This window comes from Hyaena hyaena, unplaced genomic scaffold (assembly GCF_003009895.1).
Source record: "Hyaena hyaena isolate Hyena2069 unplaced genomic scaffold, ASM300989v1 scaffold_387, whole genome shotgun sequence".
NCBI classification, from domain to species: Eukaryota; Metazoa; Chordata; class Mammalia; order Carnivora; family Hyaenidae; genus Hyaena; species Hyaena hyaena.
The window spans coordinates 1,651,984-1,677,073 of NW_024081019.1; the positions used below are offsets into that span (position 1 = coordinate 1,651,984).

Genomic DNA, 25,090 nt, shown 5'->3' on the forward strand with positions numbered 1-25,090 from the left:
ATCCATGCCTGAAGAAGAAATGAGAATATATTGGCAGTATGTGTATAATGAGCCTTTATCATTTTGTTTTCTAAGGATGAATTCTGGATTATGGTAACTTCTACCATTTGGCTAATCAATATATATGTCCCAGAAGCCATCTTTTCCTCCTTTAAAAAATTAGTGTAAAGTTAATCTGAACTAAGTTACATTCTCACGCCTACAGCTGGTAGCTAAAAGGAAATATCCACTGAGTCCCTTGGCTGATGGAAAATATTAGCAATGGACCCCAGCGTGGTCTGGCATCCACCCTTCCCATTCTGCTCCAGGGAACAAGAAAGGCCGTTTCAGGAGTCCTTGTGATCTGAAAGCATACACATAGCTGCTAAGTCAGGAGTTTTCTCAGTGGTTCCTTCTGAAGTAGGTTTCAGAATATAAGCCATGGCTTGCTCTCAAGTCAGATGACAAGAATGTCTGATACTCTCTCCTCAGAAAACCTTCCTTAATTATCCAGTATTATAGCTCCCTGTGGCCAGACACTCTATACTATGTTATCCCATTTTATCTTTTATAACCTTTAAAATATCTGAACTTATTTTGTGAGTTAATTAATTCGATAAATATTTATTGAACACCAATTATGTACCAGGGTCTGCATATGTTCTAAGGATCTGGGCATACAGTATTGAACAAAACAGAGAAAATCACTATAGTCATGAGGTACATATACCTATTACTTTGTATGTCACCTCTTATTTTTGTAGAGGCGTTGTCAGTATTATTTATACCTCTGGACACAAAATGGATGCTTAGTAAATATTTGTTAAGTTACTAGAAAAAGCACAAATCTGCAGACCTGAATGCAGAATTATTTTTCAGATAAGCTGAGGAGCTCAAGTTAAGTCTCATAGTCTCGTCTACACCCTCCTCCCCTCCAAAAGCAAAGGTATTTAGTTCCAGTCTTCCCTTGTAAAGCATAATTTATTGGAAACATTCATGGACTCACCTCCTCAGCCCCCTTATTTTAGATGCTTAAGAAAATCTTGGACGTTGTAAAGGTACTTTAAGCATCAGATGGTTTGTACTAAACAACAATCAAAAACCTCATGGAACCTGGGATCCAGGACACTGGATGGTATAGTGAAGAGACCTCTAAACTTTAATATTGGTGACCTGGATTCAACTCCTAACCTTGGTACATATTAACTGGTTGTTCGCTGGCAAGGTAACTCCTCTAAGCCAATGTCCAGGATCTAAAAAAGTTAATAAGCCTGATGGCTTGAGCTATTGCACAGGTGACTGCGAGGAAAAAGAAACATACGAGCTAGAAAATGTTGAAATTCTTATTAATGACAAGAACGACACAAACGTAACTTAATGTCCTTATGCTGTACAAAGAACAATAAAGAGTTCAAGATGATATGTGCATTTCTGAGGAGGCTTTTCTCAGATTCAGGAATGTTCAGAGTGTTACTGGGTATACAACATAAATATAAACATAACCACTGGATCTGGCTTCAGACCGAAACAAAACAGACTGTTGATCATATGGGAATTTAAAAGAAAGGTGGCCTTAACCAAGAATATCTTTCCTTCTGGTGTCTTACTACCTGATAATTCGACTAGCAGAAATTTTAAAATCCATTGTTCCTGAATAATAACACAACTGTAGGGTCTGGACCAAAATGTTAGAATGAACACATAACTTTTTCTTGCAGATATCCTACTAAAGCTATAGTAAAGAAATGTGTTTTATTACAAAGGCATAAAAGGAGAGAGGTACTTCTATAATAGTGGAAAAACACCCTACTACTCCATAAAAACAACAAGAACACTGGCAAGTGTTGTCAAAATGATCTCTTTCAGAACTCCAGAACTAACCAAAGTTCTACAACCATCTAAGGAACATATATTTAAGAGAAAAGTAGCTGGGGCACCCGGGTGGCTCAGTAGGTTGAGTGTCCAACTTCAGCTCAGGTCATGATCTTGCAGTTTGTGGGTTCAAGCTCCACGTCGGACTCTGTGCTGACAGCTCAGAGCTGGAGCCTAGATTTAGATTCTGTGTCTCCCTCTCTCTCTGCCCTCCCCTGCTCACACTCTGTCTCTCTGTCTCTCAAAAATAAATTAACATTAAAAAATTAAAAGGAAAACAGTAGCTGGATATAAATAAGAACAGTGAACTTTGTGGCATTTTACCTTTCTTGAATCTCATACCCTCAGCCCAGCACCTTGGAACAATGATAGCTGTGAAAGCCAACAGTTCTAGCAGTTATTGGAGGAAGCAGAAAGATGTGAAAGTCCCAGAAAAGTCCCATTCCTGGAGAATTGTCACTATGTGACCTGTGTGGCAGCTCTCTGGTAGGAATGTAAAATGGCATAGCTGCTTTGGAAAACAAGTCAACAATTGTTTAAAATTTTAAACAGAGAGCTACCATATGACCCGGCCATCTCATTCCTAAATATACACCCAAGAAGAATAAAACATGTATGTCTACACAAAAATGTATACGTAAATATTCAAGGAAGCATTATTTGTAATGGTCAAAATGTGGAAATTACCCATACGTCTATCAACTGATGAATGGATAAATGAAATGTGGCATATCCATAAAATAGAATATTTTCCATCAATAGAAAAAGGAATAAAGAATGGATACATGCTACAATATAGGTGACTCTCAAAAATATCATGCTAAGTGAAAGAAACAGTCACAAGAGGCCACAAATTGTACAATTTCATTGACATGAAATAGACAGAATAGACACTGAAACAAAAAGTAGATTAGCAATTGTCATGGGGAGACAGAAAGTACTGGAAATGTAAAAGTGAGTGATCATGGACATGGGGCTTATTTTTAGGGTGATGAAAGTCTTCTAAAATTAGCGATGATAGTTACACAAGTGTGAATACACTAAAAATCTCTAAACTGGCACACATTATAAGAGTGAATTTTATGGTATATAAATTGTACATATAAATTTATATACCAATTTGTATAAATTGTATCTCAATATAGTTATTATAAAAAAGGAAACGGAAGAGTAGATAAAAATGCATGAGAGCAGAACCAGAAGGAGATGAAAACACCTAGTTTTAAGAACATTGTACTTCTTGGGAAGCTACTAGAGATATTCCTCCATCAAAGTGAAGGCATCCATCAAGACAGAGAAGTACCAAACAAAAACAAAAACCTGGACATCCAATAAAGATAAAATCTGAAGGAATTTTCAAGCTGGTGTTACCAAAATATCCTAGAATGACAGCTGTACATCGGGCATTAAAAGACTGCCATCTAACTAATAAGGCATGCTGAGGGCAGAGCTTTGTTCTCTAATTCTGCATACTTTTAAAAAAATTTTTTACATTTATTTACTTTTGAGAGACAAAGAGAGACAGAGCACAAATGCGGGAAGGGCAGAGAGAGAAGGAGACACAGACTCCGAAGCAGGCTCCAGGCTCTGAGCTGTCAGCACAGAGTTATGCTATGGGGTTGAACCCACAAACTGTGAGATCATGACCTGAGCTGAAGCCCGACGCTTAACTGACTGAGCCACACAGGAGACCTAATACTGCGTACTTTTTATCTAATGAAATCACTGAAAGATGTTTTATGATCAAAACAAAACAAAAAAAAAAAAAAGGAGAATTCAAAGAGCGAAGACATGAGCTCTTCTAACCCAAGAAAAAGGCAAAGGGAAAAAATCCCAAGGTTGACTCTTTCATAGTAGGCCTAGGAATCATACTATCCAGAGAAAGAAAAGAATGAAAATTACCATAAGGGTAGATCCAAGAGTAAACTGAAATTGTTAGATTTGCTAGCTTATGTGATATAAAACTGTACTTTATTTAAAAAATGTATATATGTATACGTATACTAAAAAAGTTTTGGAAAACGTGAAAAGAGCTGGCAATATGCACAAAGGAAAATAAACAAAAAGAAAAAAATTGCTTTTCCAGAAATACCTTGGTCCATATCTTTTATTCAGTATCTCCAGGTAGACCTTCAGCTTCTTCAATTTCTCTGACAAATGCCTCAGTCAATACAATATTTGATATAAATATTTGAAAATGCTTGTCTCATGGACACACAAAAAAATCTCTTTTTCCCCTCTGAATTCAAAGCTCTGTCTCCAAATCAAGTTGGTTCAATAGAAATCTAAGATACTGGATTACATTACCTTTGCAAAGTTTTATCTGTGTGACCTTGATTTCACTTAAAGCCTCAGGGGATTGGCCATCATGACTTTCTGTCTGTCTTGTAGACATTTAGGGAGGAGCTTGATCCTCTGTTTGTCATAGGCAGAAGCGCAGCTCCTGAGAAATCTTTGCTGATCTCATTCACCTATTGAACAGTTTTGAGTTTCGAATAGATGTCAGGTCTGACACTAGGTTACCAGGGTTTGTATGCCAGGGGCTTTAGACTGCAAGGGAGTAATAATTTGTTCACTTTCCAGTTAACAAAGAGCAAATACTGGTTTCTGAAATAGTCTTATTTCTCAGAATTTATACTATCAATATTATTAATATAAAGGGAATAATAATGATGAAAAACGGACTTTGAAAGTCTCCATGGACCAACTCCACCCATTTTTTTTTTAATTTTTTTTTTAATGTTTTATTTATTTCTAGGAGAGAGAGAGAGAGAGAGACAGCATGAGCAGGGGAGGGTCAGAGAGAGAGGGAGTCACAGACTGAAGCAGGCTCCAGGCTCTGAGCTGGCAGTCAGCACAGAGCCCGACGCGGGGCTCGAACCCACGAACTGCGAGATCATGACCTAAGCGAAAGTCGGACGCTTAACCGACTAAGCCACCCAGGCGCCCCCAACTCCACCCATTTTTAAAAGAAAGTCATTTAATGAAAATAGAGTATCTACAAGTTTGTACCATGTTGTGTCTTATAAAATACATTTTGGGGCGCCTGGGTGGCTTAGTCGGTTAAGCGTCCGACTTTCGCTTAGGTCTTGATCTCGCGGTTCGTGGGTTCGAGCCCCGTGTCGGGCTCTGTGCTGACTGCCAGCTCAGAGCCTGGAGCCTGTTTCAGTCTGTGACTCCCTCTCTCTCTGACCCTCCCCTGCTCAAGCTGTCTCTCTCTCTCTCCTAGAAATAAATAAAACGTTAAAAAAAATTTTTTTAAAAATACATTTTAAAGCCTATTGGTTGATGCGTCAGACCCTGATCAAGGTTAAACCTGTGTGATTGCCATGCAGGTGGGCAAATTGCACATGCTGCAGGAAATAGACCATGTCAGATATGATCGTTGACGTCTGTGTGGGCACCAGGAGCCGATGAGAGCTGGCAGTGGGAGAAACCAATCAAAATCTCAGCTGCTCTGGCTCTGCGCCTCTCTCTACCCTCTCTTCCCAGGAAGAAGAATGAACCTTACCTCTGGCTTCAACTTGCACAGGGAAGGCTGAGGCTGGGAGGGGGAAATGCCAACTCTCTTCCCAAGGTGACGAGAACATCCAGAATAAGATCCAGTTGTGGAAGGAAAATCCCTAATACTCAAAGCCTCTTCTAGCGCCCGTTTTCCCTCCATTGGGATACTTGACTAGAGCCTCGTCCTTCTCATACAGGATGATGTTTGCTCCATCAGACAAGAACTGGGAACTTCCTTCTGACAGATACTGGAAAAGGAGCTGGGAAGCACAGATTTCCCCCTTTGTGCTTTCCCAAGCCACTGATCTTCATTCTACTTCACATTACCTGGGACTTTTGGCAAAAAACCTTTTTAATTAATGGCCTAGTTTCTTGATTAATGGCCTTGTTAATTAATGGCCTCGTTTCACCTTGAAAGGTTTTATACCAGCATTTGGCCAGTTATCAAAGGGATATAGAAACAAGTGGGGTGCGGGGAGTGAGAGGGCTGAGCGGGGCCAAGAATAGGGGATAAAACACAAGATAAAGAGCATCTGAACTGTGTTGACTTCACTGCCCTTCCTTCATCTTTGGTGGCTTCCATCAATGACCTTGGCACATCCTCCCTTCCTTTCATACTCTCCAATCCAGGATTGGAAAGATCAGTGAGAGATTGACTTTCTAGTTTCCTACCCAAACAATCTCTCAGGCTAAAATGAATAAAGGATTCTTTGTTTCATATCTGACATAAACTATCTTCTGAAAAAACTCTGCAACATATCTCTTATTAAACAAAAAAACTTTTATAAGGGCATGGCACAGCATAAATTTTATGAAATTTGCTTTCATATCTAGCATAGTTCTGTGGAGATTTGAATAATAATATTATAATATTAATATAATAATTATTATTATGTATTAAATCTGAATTTAAATAAATTCAACCCCTGGTTAAGTCATAAACTTCAGACTGCTCCCTTATTTTGGTGTGGATGAGTTCAACTATATTAATATACTTTGATTTTATATTTCCTTAGAAATACAGCAGCGTTTTCTCTGTTGAATAATGAATCTAGTTTTACTTACATTTTTATATTATGGTGGTATCTTGGCTATTCTAAGATAGCCATAACAACATTCAAACTTTACTAGGAAAATGGAGGGGGTGTTTCAGCAAGAATAAAAGCTTAGGGTCAGACAGCTGCGAATTCTATCTCAGCCACTCACTAGCTGAGTTAGTCTGATCCAAATTATTTATCCTCTCTGAGCCTCAGTTTTCTCAGTTATAAAATGGGAGTAAAATCCACTGCTGGATTGTTTGGATAGTTGTTTTGAGAAGAAATGAAGAATGTAAAGTGCTTTGTATAGTCCCTGGCACACAGAACGCTCAATGGAAGATTTATTCTCATTCCTGAAACCCAGTCCCGACGTTAACCTCTCTGTAGATGTGATGCCAACCCTTAGCTATGATGATGCATGGAACAAATCCTTAAAAGAAGTAACAATCTAGTTAGGGACATATGTCTTACACCAGCTGATTATAATTCAAGGCAAACTGTGTTCAGGCCTGTAGTAAAGGCATATGTCAAAATTTATGGGAGCGCTGAAGGTGTATCCCCAGGGAACAGGGTTCGTGGAGAAGTGATAGAAGAGTAATAACTGAACCAAAGCACTGAAGGGTGGGTGACATTTGGCGTGTGGAAAAGGAGATTGGAAGCAGATTCCATGAAAAAGCAGCAATGTATTACAGAGACATAAAAGAGGGAATGATGGAGGACACTGAGCACCCCAATGTATGCGGGGCAGGCTATGGGAGAGGAAGCAAGACTGCCAGCATAAACTGGGGCCAGCATCGGACAGTCCTTGAATTCAGTCCAAGGGAGATTCGCATTCACATGTATAGACGGTGAAGAGAAATAATTTTTAAAAATTATGAGTAAACACTACAGCATCCTTAAGGAGGTAAAAGCTACCAGACACGTGTAGGGAGTTGTATCCATAGAACTTAGCATCAAGCAACTGCCCCTTTCATTCCATAGTGGATAATACCAGGCTTCACGCGACTGGAACATACTCAGTCAATTAAGAAAAGTACTGATTGCCGGCTGCAAAATATCCCCATGGTGCCAAAATGTCTGTGGAGTGGGTGGGGAGGGGGAGGGAAGGTGTGATAATTAAAAGAATTGTTACTTGCGATGTCACAGGAGCCAATGTGTTAACTCCGCGTGCTGGGAAGCTAGAGTGCTCCCAGCTGCCATGGGGAGGGAGGCTGTGGTTTGATCCCTGGCACCGCTCCTTGGGACAAGATGAATCACAAATGTGTTAATAGTGAGGTTCCATGTCATAATGTGCCAGATGGAGGTGGTTACATCTCTGATTGATTGCCTCCTGGCCAAGACAGGGGTTTTCCAGAAGGCAAAATTGGCATTGGAGCTCTAGGGATCAGCAGGTCTTTATTTTGGTCAACGTGGACCTGACATTCTCGGCTTTATGAAGTGTGGCTACCCCCAAGACACGGGCAGCCAGAACAGTACGTGGATGAGAAAAGATGTGACGAGGGGCTGATATATGGAAGAAACAGTTTTGCACCGGACAGAGCTCCTCGGGCTAAATGTAGCTGTTAAGGAATCCATGGATGCCCTGGAAATAAGGGGGGTGGCGTGGGGGGCGGGGAGTGGCAGTAGACACCCTGCCTGTGAACGAATTAAATAACTGGAAAGAGAAAAAGAGCGTAAAGGAAGAGAATGAGCAAGAAGGAAATGCTTCCCAGCCTCAGACACCGAATCCCCACAGCAGCAGAGTCCGGATGCCAGGCTGAGGCCACCGGGCAGAAACGCAGAGCAGAGCACTGCGGGGTGACCTTCCTGCCCGGTCCCTCCCACTCACCCCCACCGTAACCACCCAGCTCTTTGTTGTGGTGGTTTTCTCCCCCAGCGCAAGCTTCCAACTATAAACAGCCAACTACAAGGGCAATAACTGTGGCGTCCTACTGGGAACTAACGCAGTCTCTCTTGCAGGCGCCGGGTCCTAATACAGGACAGTGAATAAAGCTTCATTACAGAACAATGGAGTTAGCTGCCAGAGCCTACAGATTTGAATAAACAACAAATAAGCAACATCTGCTCCAGCATATGTGTATGGTAAAAAAAAAAAGTCACAAAATAAAAGAATTTGTAAATGCCAAAAGCAACACTAAACTGCCAGAGCTACTGTAGAGTGAATTTTTAATTGCACATGCAAAGAGGCAGGCTGTGGGTATTAGTCTCACATATGTCTTCTTGCTGCCAACCTGGGAGTATAGATGAATTTAATTAAATAAGGATTATCCCTTCTCCCCAGTACAATTACTTATTTATAACAATGATAAAATTGCCTAATAAAAAAATTGTAATATTTCAAAAACAAGCCTAGAAAACACCCTGCTTTCTGTGTAAGTCGTTCAGGGCTGTTTGAGTTTGAGTGTGTCTTTTAAAATTAAGTCTTTGCCTACTGCCAAGGAAGAAAAAACAAACAACAACTCTTATCATAAAGCCGGCTGCCGTTAAACAGCCAGAGACGGCATTACAGAGAAGTATAAAGAAGACACAGAGCAGCATGGGAATTGCCTTTCGTGGGGTGTGTAGAAAATTAAGCAATTGGACTCAAATTGAGGCCAGGTGACTGAGCCAAGGGACAGGGCCATTGAGGCTTGGGCTCCGCCAGTGTCCTGCTCCTAGTCTGTTTTGCGAACAGGCCGTTGTCACCGGTGATCAGTTCCCTTCATTTTGGCTATCTCTCTTCTCTGTGTGCTAATTCCCTGCAAACAAATAACACTACCCAAACCAAACCAATGGCAAAAGAGATGCGCGCTCTAGCCCCTCTTCTCAGTGCCAGCGGGATTCGTTTTTTACCTCCGAGTTAGCAAGCCTCATCATCAGGGAGGCCAGTGGTGATAATCCAAGTATGAAACTCTAGATGGCAAAGTAGATTTATGTGTAAATAACCACAGAAATCAGTATCTTCTGGGTCTCGTGATCTAAGTTTATCTTTGAGCAATTTTGTTGTTTTAATAGCTGTTCCACACAAGAAGTTAAGACAAGTGTTAAGAGCTTGTGACCAGGCGCATGCTCTCAACAAATCAGTTCAGAAGCCCAGGAGAAACAAAAGGCAGTCAGGGGCTCCGAGGTGTGTGGCTGTAGGCAGTTACACAATTTCTCTACCTCAGTTTCCTCATCTGTGCAATGGGAATAGTAATGGTAGAATCCACCTCTGAGGAAGGATTCAATGAATTAATACATGTAAAGTGCCTGGAACTGCACCTGGCATGGAGTTAGCACTTAATAAATGTTGCCAAGAATTTCAAGGGATGCTTTAGAAAGGTACTCAAGTATGTACTTGGCTCATTCCTAAATGTTGGTACCTTTCAATTTATCTTTTGCTTTTCCTTCACGACACTAATCACAAGAGCAATTCAATAATTAAGTGGTTTCTCTGGTTATTCATGAGCTCTACGAGACTAAGTTCTGTTTTGCTTTCATTTGTATCCCCAGCACCTAGACCAGGTTCTTATTTGTATAAGCACTCATTAAATATTCACCGAGTGAATGAATTCAGTATGGGAGGAGGACTAGATTTAAATTCAAAAGATGCTGACTTGAATTTTGGTCCTTCCTTTGCCAGCTAGGTAAACTCAGGCAAGTTGCTTAATTTGTTGATGTATTATCTCTAAAGAGGAAAGAGTGGTATGAGGATTACATTAAATAATGTAATTGAAACTGCTCAGGACACTGCAAGTCTGGGTACCAAATGTTACCTCTTAATTTAACAATGAATTGGGTCCTGTGGCACCTGGGTGGCTCAGGTGGTTAAGCATCTGACTCTTGATTTCAGCTCAGGTCATGATCTCATAGTTCCTGAGTTGGAGCTCTTCATTGGGCTCTGTGCTGACAGCATGGAGACTGCTTGGGATTCTCTCTCCTCTCTCTCTCTCTCTCTCTCTCTCTCTCTCTCTATTTCCCTCTCTCTCTGCCCTCCCCTGCTCTCTCTCTCTCTTTCTCTTTCTCTCTCTCAAAATAAGTAAATAAACTTTAAAGACAGCCAATAACCCCCCCAACCCAATGAATTGCTTCCTAATAATAATTATAATTGACTGGAATATATAGTGAAGCAACAGATTCCATGTATATTCAGGTAAAACAACTATCTGAGAGATGTTGCTGGAGTGTGTGCAAAACCAAAGTAAATTAAATCTACTTTAGGACTAAATGCAACATGTAAAAAGAAAGCACCAATTCATTGATCTGAAAGGAATACACATATTGGATACAGTCCTAATTTACAAATACTGAAATCCATGCCAAGAAAATCATTAAAAATACCATGTGTTATAGTTTGAGATAGTCATTACACTCTGCCCACGGAACACTGTTGCAACATTAAATCACCACTGGCGAATGAGAATGGAAACTCTTCTGGTTAAGGTAAGAGAACCTTCGATGGTGCCATGTATGGGGTTCCTTGATGGGTCAGTCACTGTGGTAGGCCTGGGGTAAATTAGACAAGATTCCTAGTCTCAAGCAGAACATAATTTAGTGTAAGGGAGAGAGATATAAGCAAATGGTTAGTGTTTTTCCAGATGAGTCCAGTAGAGGTGTCATTGATCAAGATTAGCAATAGCAGAAAGGGAGACTTTACAGAAGAGAACAGAAAGGAGGAAGAGTAGCAGGGACTGTGGAATTTATCTGCTTAAGAAAAGAGAATGGGGTGGGGGGATGGGCTAAATGGGTGATGGACACTTGTTGGGATGAGCACTGGGTGTTCTATGTAAGTGATGAATCACTGGGTTCTACTCCTGAAAACAATACTACACTGTATGTTAACTAACTTGAATTTAAATAGATAAAATTTTAAGAGACAGAATGGGCTGTTTTTGGTATTGTCAATCAGTACACCAGCCCCTGTGAAATAAGAGAGAGATGAGAAGAGACAGAGATTGAGAAACTGAAAGAGACTAAACAGAATCTAGTTTCATGGTAACTGATAAGGAGGAAGTCCAAAAGGCCAACCAGGAGACAGGATATAAAAGGTGTCTCTTCAGAGTTACCTTTTCCAAATCTGTTTTGGAGCAAAAATCCTATTAGTAAAACCTTAATAATTTAGTTCTCACTAAATCCCCAAATGTACTCACTTTGTAAGAATGAACATTTAGCATTATCTTGGATGAATGATTATCTATTCTGTTGTGGACAAATGAGCAAATAGAGAGAAGCACAAGAAGGAAAACCCATTGTTTACACCATATATACTTGCCCTCTCTCTGCTTTTTTTTTTTTGCAAGAGGGTGAGGGTTAGAAACTTGTATTAAAAATTTTAATTTGTACCATATAAAATATAAAGAAATAAAAAACATTACCTGAAGCCCATCACCATGAGATGGTCACCAAACTATTCACTGTAGTGTAACTCAATTCTTAAGTGTATTATTTGGATTATATATGTAATTTTATATAAGTGAATTGAGAAACACATTTTATTTTATGACTTGCTTTTACCTCTTAATTATAAGACTTTAACCACTGTGGCACGAAATACCAGTTGTCATTTTTGATGACCAAATGATATTCCATTTAAGATATCATTATTTATTTAAACAATTCTCTCTATTGGACATTTAAGCTAGTTTTTCACATCTCTTTTATAATTGCCTCAGGATAACTTCCTAGGAGTTATATCCACGTAGGAAGGTTGCAAAGTTGCAAAGTTTCTGATACATATTGTTATATACTGCCTTCCAGAAAACAATGTGTATCCTTGCCAACGTTAGATTATATGATTTCTTAAACCTCCATCAATTTAATAACTCACTTGCCTGTTTTAGTATAATTTAATTTATATTTCCTAGATTATGACTGAGGTTGAAAATCGCTTCGTTTGCATTAACTTTCCATAGTTACTTCAGATTTTTTTTTATAAAAGGAAACTTTACAGACACAGTAGTCTTACTCACCTGGGTTTATCCCTTCCTGAACCCATTTGCTCCCTCTTTACCTCCCCAGAGTTAACCAGAATCCTGAATTTGGTGTTTATATTTCCCTTGTATATTGTTTTGTGCTTTTACTTTGTATATGCATTATTAGTACACACCAAGTGTTGCTAAGGTAAATACATTTTATATATTGTATGCACCTAACTGATTTACTTACTCCCACCTTATACTCATGGTATTTTTCCATGTGGATTAATTAGCTTGTTTGTTTATTATCCTAGTGGTATATTATTCTACTCTGTGACTCTGTAATGATATCATTAACCTTATTCTTATTGATTTGATTGCCCTTAGGTTGTTTTAAGTTTTTCACTATTTCAGTGTTGCAAAAAAATGTTTTTATATGTTCATTCATCTGCATATATGTAAAGGATTTCTCTAGGCCATATACTATGAATGAAATGGCTGAGTCAAAGGGTCTGTGCATCTTAAACTTTACAGGATTTTGCCAAACTGCTTTGCAAAATGGTTGTACCAATTTATAATCTCACCATCTGTGTTAGATTTCTCCTCGCTCATCAGTACTTGGTAGAATTAAATGTAAACATTTTTTTCAGTTTAAAATGGTATCTAATAATTTAAATTTATCTGTTCCTGATTAAAATAGGGTAAAGAATATTTTCTTCTTTTTTAGAAAAATTTTTAATGTTTATTTATTTTTGAGAGAGAGAGAGTGTGTGGGGAAGGGGCGGAGAGAGAGGGAGACACAGAATTGGAAGCAGGCTCCAGACTCTGTTAACCGACTGAGCCACCCAGGCGTCCCTCTTCTTTACTGGTTAATTTTTCTGTGAATTATATACTTATTTACTGTGCATTTTTGGTTTAGTCATTTGCCCTTTTTTAACTCACTTTTAGAAATTATCTATTAATTCTGGAAACAAATATTTTGCTGTATATATGTTGTAGATAGCTTCTACTTTGTGATTTTGTCTGCTTTTTCCTTTTATGTTTTTTTAATGTTTATTTATTTTTGAGAGACAGAGAGACAGAACGTGAGCAGGGGAGGGGCAGAGAGAGAGGGAGACACAGAATCTGAAGCAGGCTCCAGGCTCTGAGCTGTCAGCACAGAGCCTGAAGCGAGGCTCCAACATCATGGACCACGAGATCATGACCTGAGCCGAAGTTGGACGCTTAACCAACTGAGCCACCAAGGCGCCCGTGTTTGTCTGTTTTTCAATTGTAGTATAGTTGACCTGTGACTGTTCTTTGAACTTTGTTTATGCTGTCTTTGTTGAGCCAATATTAACAATTATGATGAAGTCATATTATCAATATTTCTCTTTACAGTGTGTGCTTTTGGGTGTCCCGTTTAAGAAATTGTGTCTTACTCTCAGGTCATAAGTATACCCTTCTTTATTTTTTTTTTTCTTTAAGTAGCAATGGTTTGCTTTTCACATTTAGACCTTTGCTATACTTGGATTTATCTTTGTTAATGGGTTAAGCTGAGGGTGTAATATTCTATCTTTTTCATATGGATAACCAATTCATTGTATCTATCATGTTAATCCTTTCTCCACTGGTTTTGAAATACTTTCTCTGACTTACTATTCCATACATGTCGGGGTCTGTTTCTGAACTCTATTTCACTGGTCCATCATCTTTTTAAAGAAAAAAACATTTTAACAGTGGTATAACACCTTCATTACAATTGTGATAGAAGTGTTGATTTCTAGGAGCATAAATTTCTCCTCCTTGATCTTCATTATTATCTTAGTTTTTCTTGGTCCTTTACAAGGACATGGGAGTTTCAGGACCATCTTGCAAGTTCCACACAAAAACAGAACAAAACAAAGCAAAAACCAACCCTGTCATGATTTTATTGAAATTGTTCTGTCCATTTTATTATTGGTGGAGGTTTGGTGTCTTTATAATATTGAGCTTTCCCATTCTTACCATGACATAGCTCTGCCTTTATTTAGGTCTCATTATGAGACATGGTAATATTTTATAGTCTTCCCAATAAATATCCTGAGTCTTCATCTAGGTATATTCAAAGGTACTCTTATAGGTTTATTGTTGTTGGAATTGTGAAAGAAATCTTTTTTTTTTTTTTTTGTAATGTCTTCTAATTGGTTGTTGCTGATGCCTGGAGATAATACTGATTTTTGCATTTTGCTATTACATTCAACAGACTTGCTAAACCTTATTATTCTATTAATATGCCTATTGGTTCTCTTGGGATTTCTATGCAGATAGTTATTTGCCTGTGAATGTGAATAGTGCTTAAGTTTATATACATCTTACTTCATGGTGTGGTCATTCTGCTTTGACCTTGAATTCAATGCTGAATAAAAGGAGTGCAGCAAGTTTTGTTCCTGGTTGACTGGGATTTCCTTGAAGGTTTCATTGTTAGGATTGATATTGGCTATTAACATTTGATAGATGCCTCTCAGATTCAGAAAATTTCCTTCTATTTCTACCAGCAAAGAATTTTTCTGTCTGTTTTGATTTTTAATCATGAATCATGTTTACATTTTGCTGTCTTTTTTCTGAATCTTTTGAGATTCCTAAATTTTTTTAAACTGTTGATAGAATATGGTTGAAGTGATTCTACCAATGTTGATTCATCCTCAAATTTATGGAAAACCACCACTGTTATTGTTGTGTCAGAATAAACTAATAAACCATTTTAATCAAGCTTTAAAAATAGTTTTCTATTCCAAAATTATAAAATATCAATTTACATTTATACTTTTAGCCCTTTTATAATTTGGGTGCCATTTTTTTTAGATTTAATTATCCTTCTGAAATTTCAATTCACCTGAAAGTTCTGTTGGTGAAGAGTGAAATATTTTATAAGCATACACATCTTTTTCATAATCCATCAAGTTGATCATATCATTTATTTCCTTTCATAATTTATCAGAGTAGTTGATAAATTATTTTAGTTTTTCAATTGTTGAAACATTGAAATTTTGGGATGAAAGTTGGTTTTCAAGGATTAGAATAGTTCTGATGCTTTACTGCATTTACATCATTACTTTATTGAAAATGTTTAGGGGTGCCTGGGTGGCCCAGTGGGTTAAGTATTCGACTTCAGCTCAGGTCGTGATCTCACAGTTCATGAGCTCGAGCCTCGTGTCAGGCTCTGTGTTGACAGCTCAGAACCTGGACTCTGCTTTGGATTCTTTGTCTCCCTCTTTCTCTGCCCCTCTCCCACTTTCACAATCTCTCTGTCACTCTCAAAAATAAACAAAACATTTAAAAAAAGAAAATGTTTACATTTGTATTCGTAAGTAAAATTTATCAGTTTTGTGAGCCAATTTAGTCAATTTTGAAATCAAGTGTTGCTGTATTTTTTTAACCTAAAAGGAATTGGAAAGATTTACAAATGTTTACATTATCTGAAAGATTTATACAGAAGAGCAACTATCTCCTGAAAAACTGGAAGAGTATACTCATGTAACAATTTTGGATTTTTTTTGCTGTTGGACATTGATGTTCTCAGAGGTAGTTTTTGATAAACTTAAGTTTTGTTTGTTTATCCCTCTCTGGGATTAGTTTACTTACAGTTCTATTATGCTATTTTGTTAATCTTTTTGGTTTAAAGTCAATATGTATATATAAATATTGGTAACATAAATATAAAATTATATAAAATGTGGTATAGAAAATACTGTAAAACCTTGGAATGCAAGAAACATGTTCTGCAAATGTTCCTCAAGACAAGCAAACACTTCAAATAAATTTTACCTTGATAAACAAGTGATGTCTTGCAGTATGAGTAGTATGTGATGCCAATGTCACATGATCACAACTGAGCCAATGGTTCTTGTCATTTGCTTTGAGATATAAGTGCTTTGGATTATAAGCATGTTTCCAGAACAAATTATGCTGGCAAACCAAGGCTTTACTATACATACATTTTCTAAAATATCATCCATATGAATTATCCTTGGTTTTAATCATACCACTTGTATTTGTGTTCCTTTAGAATTTAAGCATCAGTTTTGCCTATGGTATAACTTCCATGTCAGTGGTTCTGTCTTTTCTCTAATTTTATTTTGATTATTTAGTTTTGTTTGTATGGATTTCTCTCTTTCCTTGCTTGACAGCTTTGCCTTTATTCCCCACAAAAAAAGCTAGTACTTTGATTTTTACTTATTGAATTACTATTTTTCTGCTCTCTACATTATTAATTTTTAGTTCAATAATCTCTAACTTCCAAATATGTTTATTTTACTGTGTTTATGATGACTTTTTGAGGCAAATAATTCATTTTAGTTTTTACTTATTTGATAATGAAAGCAATTAATGCTATGAATTTGCCTCAGATTACTGCTTCTGTTCCAATTCTTCAATTTTATATGAAACATCATTATTATTCAAATGATCTGAACTTATAGTTTTACATAAGCATTTTCTGCACTTTTTTAAAGATGGAGAACTCAGTCCCCAAGTCCTGGATTTAGTATTTTGTTTTGTTTGTTGGGAGGAGGAAGTGTTGCTTATATTTTTACTATTGAATTCACATATTACTGCATTTGTCCATGGCAAGGTAGTTCCTATGTAATGTGTGCGTGTGTAAGAAGTCAATGAGATAATCTTTGTATTGACAAATTATTAGCTCCTTTAATAAAATATACCAAGAACACTGACAAAGAATATTTATTTCAGTATTTTTCTATTAGGCTCATGTTATCAATTATGATATTAATGTATTTTCCACCATATTTTATTTTATTTTATTTTTTAATTTTTTAATGTTTTATTTATTTCTAGGAGAGAGAGAGAGAGACAGCGTGAGCAGGGGAGGGTCAGAGAGAGAGGGAGTCACAGACTCTGAAATAGGCTCCAGGCTCTGAGCTGGCAGTCAGCACAGAGCCCGACGCGGGGCTCGAACCCACGAACCGCGAGATCGTGACCTGAGCTTTCGAAAGTCGGACGCTTAACCGACTAAGCCACCCAGGCGCCCCTTTTCCACCATATTTTATTATGTCCTGCTTGATCGGTAAAAGACTGAGAGGAATATTAAAATCTCCCAATTTTGGAGAGATGCTGGTCAAAGGATACAAAGTTATGGTTATGTAAGGAGAAGTCTAGAGATCTAAGGTACATGGTGAATATAGTCAATAATACTACTGAATATTGAAAATTCGCAAAGAGTAGATTTCAGGAGTACTTATCACACAAAACGGAAGCTGTGAAGAGATGATACGCTAAGTAGTTTGACTATTGTAATCATTTCAGTATGTATATGCATGTACATCATGTTTCATACTTCAAATACATAAAATTTTAATTTAAATATAAAAAATACAAATTACAAAGTGTATAAAAGTTTTGGACTAGTTGTCATGTCCAAAATTAACAACAAAATTAATTAACAACAAAATCTCCTGTTTTATTGTGTCAATTTCCTGTAGTATCACCAGAATTTTGTGCTAAGTAGTGTTATGAAAATAACATATGCACATGGTAACAAAAGAAAATTAGAAGATGCCAATTAATTTAAAACATGTTAGTTTCCCTTCTGTTAAGGTACATCCATTAGCAGTTCCTTAAATATTCTTCCAGAAGCATTCTGTGCATACTTTTTCACCTTGGTAGAAATAGATAACTCTTAATAAAAAGAGGTGTCTATATAAAATCTTTTGTACATATTTTTTCTCATTTACCAACTGTATATCTAAGAGACCTTTCCATTTCAACACATAAATATCTGTCTGAATAGATTTTAATGTAAAAATGTACCATAATTATTTAAAGCTAATTTATACTTTGGAGTACTTAGGCTGCCTCCAGCTGTTTATTATTATAAATATATTTTTGCAATCAAAAACCTTGTGTGTACACTGGAGTCTACTGATGGGTCAAAACCTAGAACTGGAATATTTGCATACATTTAAAATTGTGTGACATTGATGGATTATACTTCAAGTAATTATTATGATTTTAACTTACAACCAACAGTGGGTAAGTGTTGGTTTCACATTTTTACTGTCACTTGGTATTACTAAACTTTTACGTATTTGTGACTTAGAACCACAGTTGATTATTATCTATCATGGTTCTGAGGGTTGACTCAGCTCAGCTATGTCATTGTCACTTAGATTCTGTCATATGGTGGCAGTCAGTTGACATCTGGACTGGAGTCATCTGAAAGTTTGAGTGGATTGGACATCTAGGATGCCTTATTCACATGGAGGCTCCTGTCCACCAGAGTGGACAATCCCATGTGGCTTGGGATTTTCACAACACAAGGGCTGTGTTCTCAGGGAATGTTCCAAGAACCAGTATGTCAAGAGCCAGAAAGCAGCCAGGTGAGTTAAGGGCCACACTCTGGAAGAAGCACAGTATAATTTCCGCCATATCTTATTGGTCAAAATGGTCCCTACACCTTCATTTTTTAATGAAGTCATCTTTGTAACTTTGGGTCAAAATTCATTCACTTATATTCATATGTATAGAAATAGAAATTCATTCATATATATAATTCATACATAAATGAATTCAGTCATTCAGTCATTCATGTATAAATAAAAGTAATGCTTTTCCCCTTTCCCTATTAATAGAAATAGAACCAGTTTTGCTTATTTTTTTCTCAGTTCTATTTTTTCTTGGGTTAACAACACTGCTTTTGAAAGTAATAAATCACATTTGCTTTACTTTAATTCAGATTTTCCCCATTAGGCTAACCTTCACCCATCTTACTGTGCTTTCTGAATTTGAAATGAAATGTAGATTAGTGCTTTTGCTTAACTTCCCAAATCATTTTTTGGAACGATTGGGGTGACTTATGTAATATCAGTAGACCTCTTAATTGAATGTCAAGGAAGGCAGTTCCTACTGGCACGGAGACCTCCAGCTTCATTGAGAAGCATTCAATTAGATGAAAAACAGATGCTTATTTTTGTCTTATAAACCTCAATGCAGGTTATGTGGTAATTACTTCGAAGAGCAGGATAACAATTTATGTAATCAGCAGGACCCTATAATTACTAATGCATAATTTCTAAACAGCATTTAGCAAAATGAGGCCCATACATACACTTTGTAATGAAAAAGACGTGTTTGACACCACACTAAATTAAATTAAAAATTTGCATATTTTCTTCCAGGAAATGCACTAGCTTCATCTGCTTTATTTTGCTTCACTAATCCCTGTCTACTTTTAGCTCTGTTATAGGATCATGGAAATGCTGAATCACAATGATGGCTGAATGAGAGCATAAGGATGAGGCATAGAGAGAGCCCTCCTCTGCTGTCTAGGATTATATAACATGATTCTGAGAGATTATTTGGAACACTACATCTAGGCAACTTGTTTCCATGGAGAGTTTAATATGAAGGTCCTACAATCACTTAATTTAGAATGTAAGTGCTGGCAGAAAACTTAAAAATTACCTCTGCTTCTCGGAGGCCCAGTAAAATGATGCAACTTTTGTAACATCAAGCAGTTGTCAGTAGGAGTAAGAAATTATTCATTCAGTTAGTCTCAGTTCTATGTGGAATCCAGTCCACTCTCCTGATTAAATCATATAGAGTTGATGTTGCACAAACCACATGTTGCATTAGCCCCCGGGATGTCAAACAGTTCTGCAATAAGTCTTTTGAAATGTACATGTACATTGACATTGCTAGTAGGCTTTTAATAGTAGTCGATATAAATAGTAGTGGTAGTAAATGGCAGTAGTAGTAGCTATGACATCGGAAGGTAATTTAAGTTCTACATATTAAGAAAGTTGAGCACTTGTTATTTACCATTTCCTTCTGAAAGACCATCAATGAAATTTGCACAGCTTGATAAATTCTTACCTGCAAATCCTGAAGTCATGTCAAGAGGATTACCAGTCTCTTCCTCAAAGCTCTGGACCTGAGACACCAAAATATATCAATCTCATTAGAAATGTTTTCATAATAAATTCACTTCATTTATTTAATCAACATATAATGAGTGCCTACTGGCTACTGCTAAGAGGATTAACTATGATTTCTAAACTCAAAGAGCTTACACTCTCCTCCAAGCAGGATAAAGATTCAAAGAACTAAAGCTGATCAGGAGAGGGAAATGGGGGAATCACTTCTGGGTGGGAAGAATAGAAACCCTGTCTGTAAGACGTGGCATTCGAGAGAAACAGAAATAATAATAATACTATTATACTAGATATTTTTTGTTTGCTCCTAAAGAGCTTTAAATATATTCGGATAATGAAAGTTATTTCCCATGTTTAATTTTATTTCTCTGAGGGATTTATTTATGACTTGGTAAATTTATGGAAAGTGATTCAGAAAATTCACAACTCAGTTGCTATACAGGGCTTACATAGCTCAAAGAAAATTTGTTTTCCAAATTGATAGAGCAGAATTTATTTTTAAAGTTATTTTCAGGAATTGATAAATACACTCTAGTGGGAATAAAATTATGGGTAAAACAAAATAATAGATATTTCTTTTCAGGGCACCTGGGTGGCTCAGTCCATTGAACATCTGACTCTTGGTTTCAGCTCAGGTCATGATCTCAGGGTTTATGAGATCATGCCCTGAATGCCCAGCATGGAGCCTGCTTGAGTTTCTCTCTCTCCCTCTGCCTCTGTTCCTCCCTTGCTCATGTGTGCTTTCTCTCTCTCTCAAAAAAAAATATTTCTTTAAAAGTAATAATATAGAGTACTATAGAAACTTGATTTAAAAAGTTAAAGAAGGTAAGAAAACAGTTACTGTTAATATTTTGGAGTTCGTTTTTGCAGGTTTCGTTTTTAATATGATGTTTTTGGATATCCTTATGTAATCAAAAATTTTCACTCAAAATTTAGAAGGGGAGCTTATTTCCCCACATTGGAAATTCCTTTGAAAACACCAGTTTTGAAGACTTTACAATAGGCCATATTTTGAAGGTACATTAATTTACTTAATGGTTCTCCTAATGTTTGAATGTTTTTTAAATTTTGCAAATAGAAGTAATGGTGAGATGAGTATCCTTGTACATAAATCTTCTTCATGTCATATTATTCAATTGGACTCATATCTGAATAGTGAAAACTGAATCAAAGGACATTTAAACATTATAGTACATGTGCCGAAAGGACCTTTAACTCAGGAATAAACAGAAAACCATGAGGCTACAACTCAGCAAAGTAAGAAGAACTATTTATTCCCTGCTTTTAATCCTTTATCTGTTTTTTTTAAGTTGTTTTATACTTAAGATTAATTAGACATATTTCTTAACATTACTCTAATTGGTTTTGTCACTCAAACCAGCGTGCACCATATACAGGTACCATGGACATTTTCAAGTACAATAAGAAAATTCTTCTGCTGCGATCATCATCAGGGAGAAAAGTTCACTTCGTGCAATGTAAAGCACATGTTCATCTAGCGAAAAACAACCCCCAGACAACAAAATCTCAACAATGTAAAATGCAAACCAGGTGTATTCCTGGGTTAGTCACCCTGAGCCAAACTTATTAATAAATTTTTAAAAATTAAAAATAAAGAACTAGTTATAAACTTTGGAAACATTTTCCACCTAATCAGGATGCCAATTGGCATTGTTTCATAATAGGGACATTGTTGCTCACATTTAGTTCTAGAGAGCAGGATCTCTGAATGGAAGCGAGAGGAAAATTAAATATGTTTTATAGTGGATGTAAAGAAGCATCCTACCTTGACTTTACAATTGCAGATGCTTCATTAGTATTAAATTCTCTTAATATGTTTGGGAATTTAAAAAGAAAGGAACAGACTCAGTTTTACTAAGTAAAATTAAACAAAAAATATGTTGATTTTTGCACTAAAAAATCTATGCGCAATTTTGTTGGAATCATAGTTTTGAAAAGTGAGCCAAATATTGTCAAATTCAGCCTGTAAGTAGGACTTCAGGGAGAGCATCATAGATAGATCTGAAGGCAATTTTGGCCAATCACAGTTGAAATTATGATAGCTAGATATTTAAGTACATTGGCTCATGTTTTAAATGCCATGAAAATCTGCCAATTTCACACATATTTTTCATTTCTTGTAATTGGATTTTTAAATTTGCCATTAAAAAATGACTATTAAATCTGGCCTTAGTTCCTGTTTAAGATGCAAAGTACCAAGCTTCATTTACTCATCCATTGGTGTTGAATGAAACAAATATTTTTTTTCCAGTCTGTGATGAGGACATAATATTTTAGGTATACTTTTTAGAAAAACAAAATTCAAGTAGTAAGTTTCCTTTATATCACTTTTGGGGGCTCTCTGCCTTGGATACATATATAGCCTGTCATACACATGAATCTGGGCAAATGTTATAGAAAGACCATGGACAAAGTTGGTTATGAAGTTCAAATGCATATTCTGTTTTTCTATGGATGCCAGCCAGACTAAATTAAAATCATCAAATATTTTTAATGCTAATTTAATCACTCACAAATGTTTACTGAGTACTTACTCTGTGCCTAAAATTATATGAGCTTGGGGTACCTGGGTAGCTCAGTTGGTTGAATCTTGCTTTCAGCTCAGGTTATGATCTCATGGTTCATGGGATTGGCCTCTCACTCATAGCAATGAGCCTGCTTGGGATTCTCTTACCTCTCTCTCTGCCCATCTCCCACTTAAGCTTGTTCTCTGTCTCTCTCAAAATGAATAAACTTAAAAAATAAAATAAAAATAAATTTCTTTAAAAAAACAAAGAAACAGGGGCACCTGGATGGCTCGGTTGGTTGAGGGAACGACTCCAGCTCAGTCATGATCTCGTGGTTCATGAGTTTGAGCCACACCTCTGGCTCTGTGCTGAAAGCTCAGAGCCGGGAGCCTGCTTTGGATCTTTTGTCTCTGTATCTCTCTGTCCCTCCCCTATTCATGCCTGTCTCTTTCTCTCACAAAAATAAATGAACATTAAAAAAAAAAACAAAGAAAGAAACAAACAAAAAGCATATGGACTTATATTCTTTTATTTTGGTGTCTGAGTGTCTTCTCACCTCCATACATACTACCAGAGAGCTTTTCCTTAAATAATTGTTATTTAAGAATATTTGAAAGTATACCATGCAAGATCTGACATTCTTTTCTAGATCCTTTTTTTTTAATTTTTAAAAAAATGGTTTATTTATTTCTGAGAGAGAGAGAGAGAGAGAGAGAGAGAGAGGCAGCGTGAGCAGAGGAGGGTCAGAGAGAGAGAGAGGGAGATACAGAATCCGAAGCAGGCTCCAGGCTCTAAGCTGGCTGTCAGCACAGAGCCCAACGCGGGACTTGAACCCATGAACCGTGAGATCATGACCTGAGCCGAAGTCGGACGCTTAACCGACCGAGCCACCCAGGCGTCCCTCTAGATCCTTTTTATTCTGAATGTAATGTTTATCTCTCCCTGTCCTCTCACATATAGACGGCATCCAATGGACGTTATTTTCCACTGGATGAAATTTCTTGTTTGGATCCTAAGTAATATAGCAGACTGACAAATGGATTGCAGATTTTCTTAATATTTATGTCACTGTAAGTAGTAGCTTGATAATTAAATAATCTTTGCAAGATTGAATTAAAAGAAAATTTTTCGTAGCGCTACCTCAGTTTATCTTCAAATCAGGGTACTAGATTAAAGATCTGCTTTTTTATCCATTTACAGTTTTTATTTATTTGCAGGCTATTGGTTTACATTCAGATAAATATTTTAAGGCTCATATTTTTTAATATTTTAAGGTTCTCAAAATAATTTTTTGACATAAGACATGTATACACATAAACATATATACATAGATATTAGGATCATTAACAGCTACATATTTTGGAGCAATTTTTATATACTTTTGGCATAGGTAAGTCTTCCAATAGGCATATGCACCTAATTCCTCTTCTTCTTTTAAGGTCATGGGTAAGCCTTACTTCCTGCAAGTTCGTTGATCCTCTCAGCCCCTTGGCTGGTTAACAACCTATCTTCCTGGCGTGACTGGGTGGCTCAGTCAATTAAGCATCTGACTTCAGCTCAGATCATGGATTCATAGTTCATGAATTTGGGCCCCGCATTGGGCTCTGTGTTGACAGCTCAGAGCCTGGAGCCTGCTTGGGATTTCCTGTCTCCCTCTCTCTCTGCCCCTCCCCTGCTCATGTTCTCTCCCTCCTTCTCTCTCTCTCTCTCTCTCTCTCTCAAAACTAAATTAACATTAAAAAAAAAAGAACCTATCTTTTTGCTCCACCAATGTCCTAAACATGTCTAGAGTGATATGAAAGTTTACCAGTAGAGCTGTCACTCTCCGTGCATATCACTGGTCCCTGTGCCTGTCCCTGCCACCACACCGACATTCCCTTGCTGGCAGGCTTGCACCCCAGAGACTATCAGAGTGTCAGGCTTACAGAGGGCTCATAGGAAAGGTGGCTCCACCTTGGGGTTCGCATATAAATATCCTGCCCCACTTCTGGATAATTACATCAGGGAAAAAATTTTTGCTCTTTTGTATTTCCTCTGTCATAATATTAAAGAATAGAGAAATGTGTGAAAAGATGTATATATTTTTTTAAAAGACTGAGAAGTGCAAGTGGGGGTGTCATCTAAGTGAGGGTGAAAATTAGCATGAGTGAGTGAAGGGGAAGATGAAGGGGCAGATTGTGAAATATGTGAATATAGATATACATAATGTGTGTGCACATAGACACACACACATGTATGTATATAGGACAAAATATCTTTTATTTACTGACATTCCTTAGCCCTTCTCCCAGTCAAGAAAGAGAAGTCTGAGGGGTTACTGGGCTCTGACCCTGGGTAGATGGGAAATAAACAGTGTGGAGAGGAAACAAAGCAGGCAGTGTGAAGAG

The 25,090-nt window shown here is 37.1% G+C and overlaps 1 protein-coding gene across 1 annotated transcript in view; it reads right to left on the reverse strand.

Annotated features, from left to right (window-relative positions):
* ITPRID1 (ITPR interacting domain containing 1) overlaps nucleotides 1-25,090 on the reverse strand; it is a 72,547-nt gene that overhangs the window by 26,086 nt on the left and 21,371 nt on the right. The window contains exon 8 of the mRNA XM_039251159.1: nucleotides 20,117-20,174. Within this exon, the coding sequence (XP_039107090.1) occupies nucleotides 20,117-20,174 (58 nt within the window). The remainder of the gene's footprint in view (nucleotides 1-20,116; nucleotides 20,175-25,090) is intronic.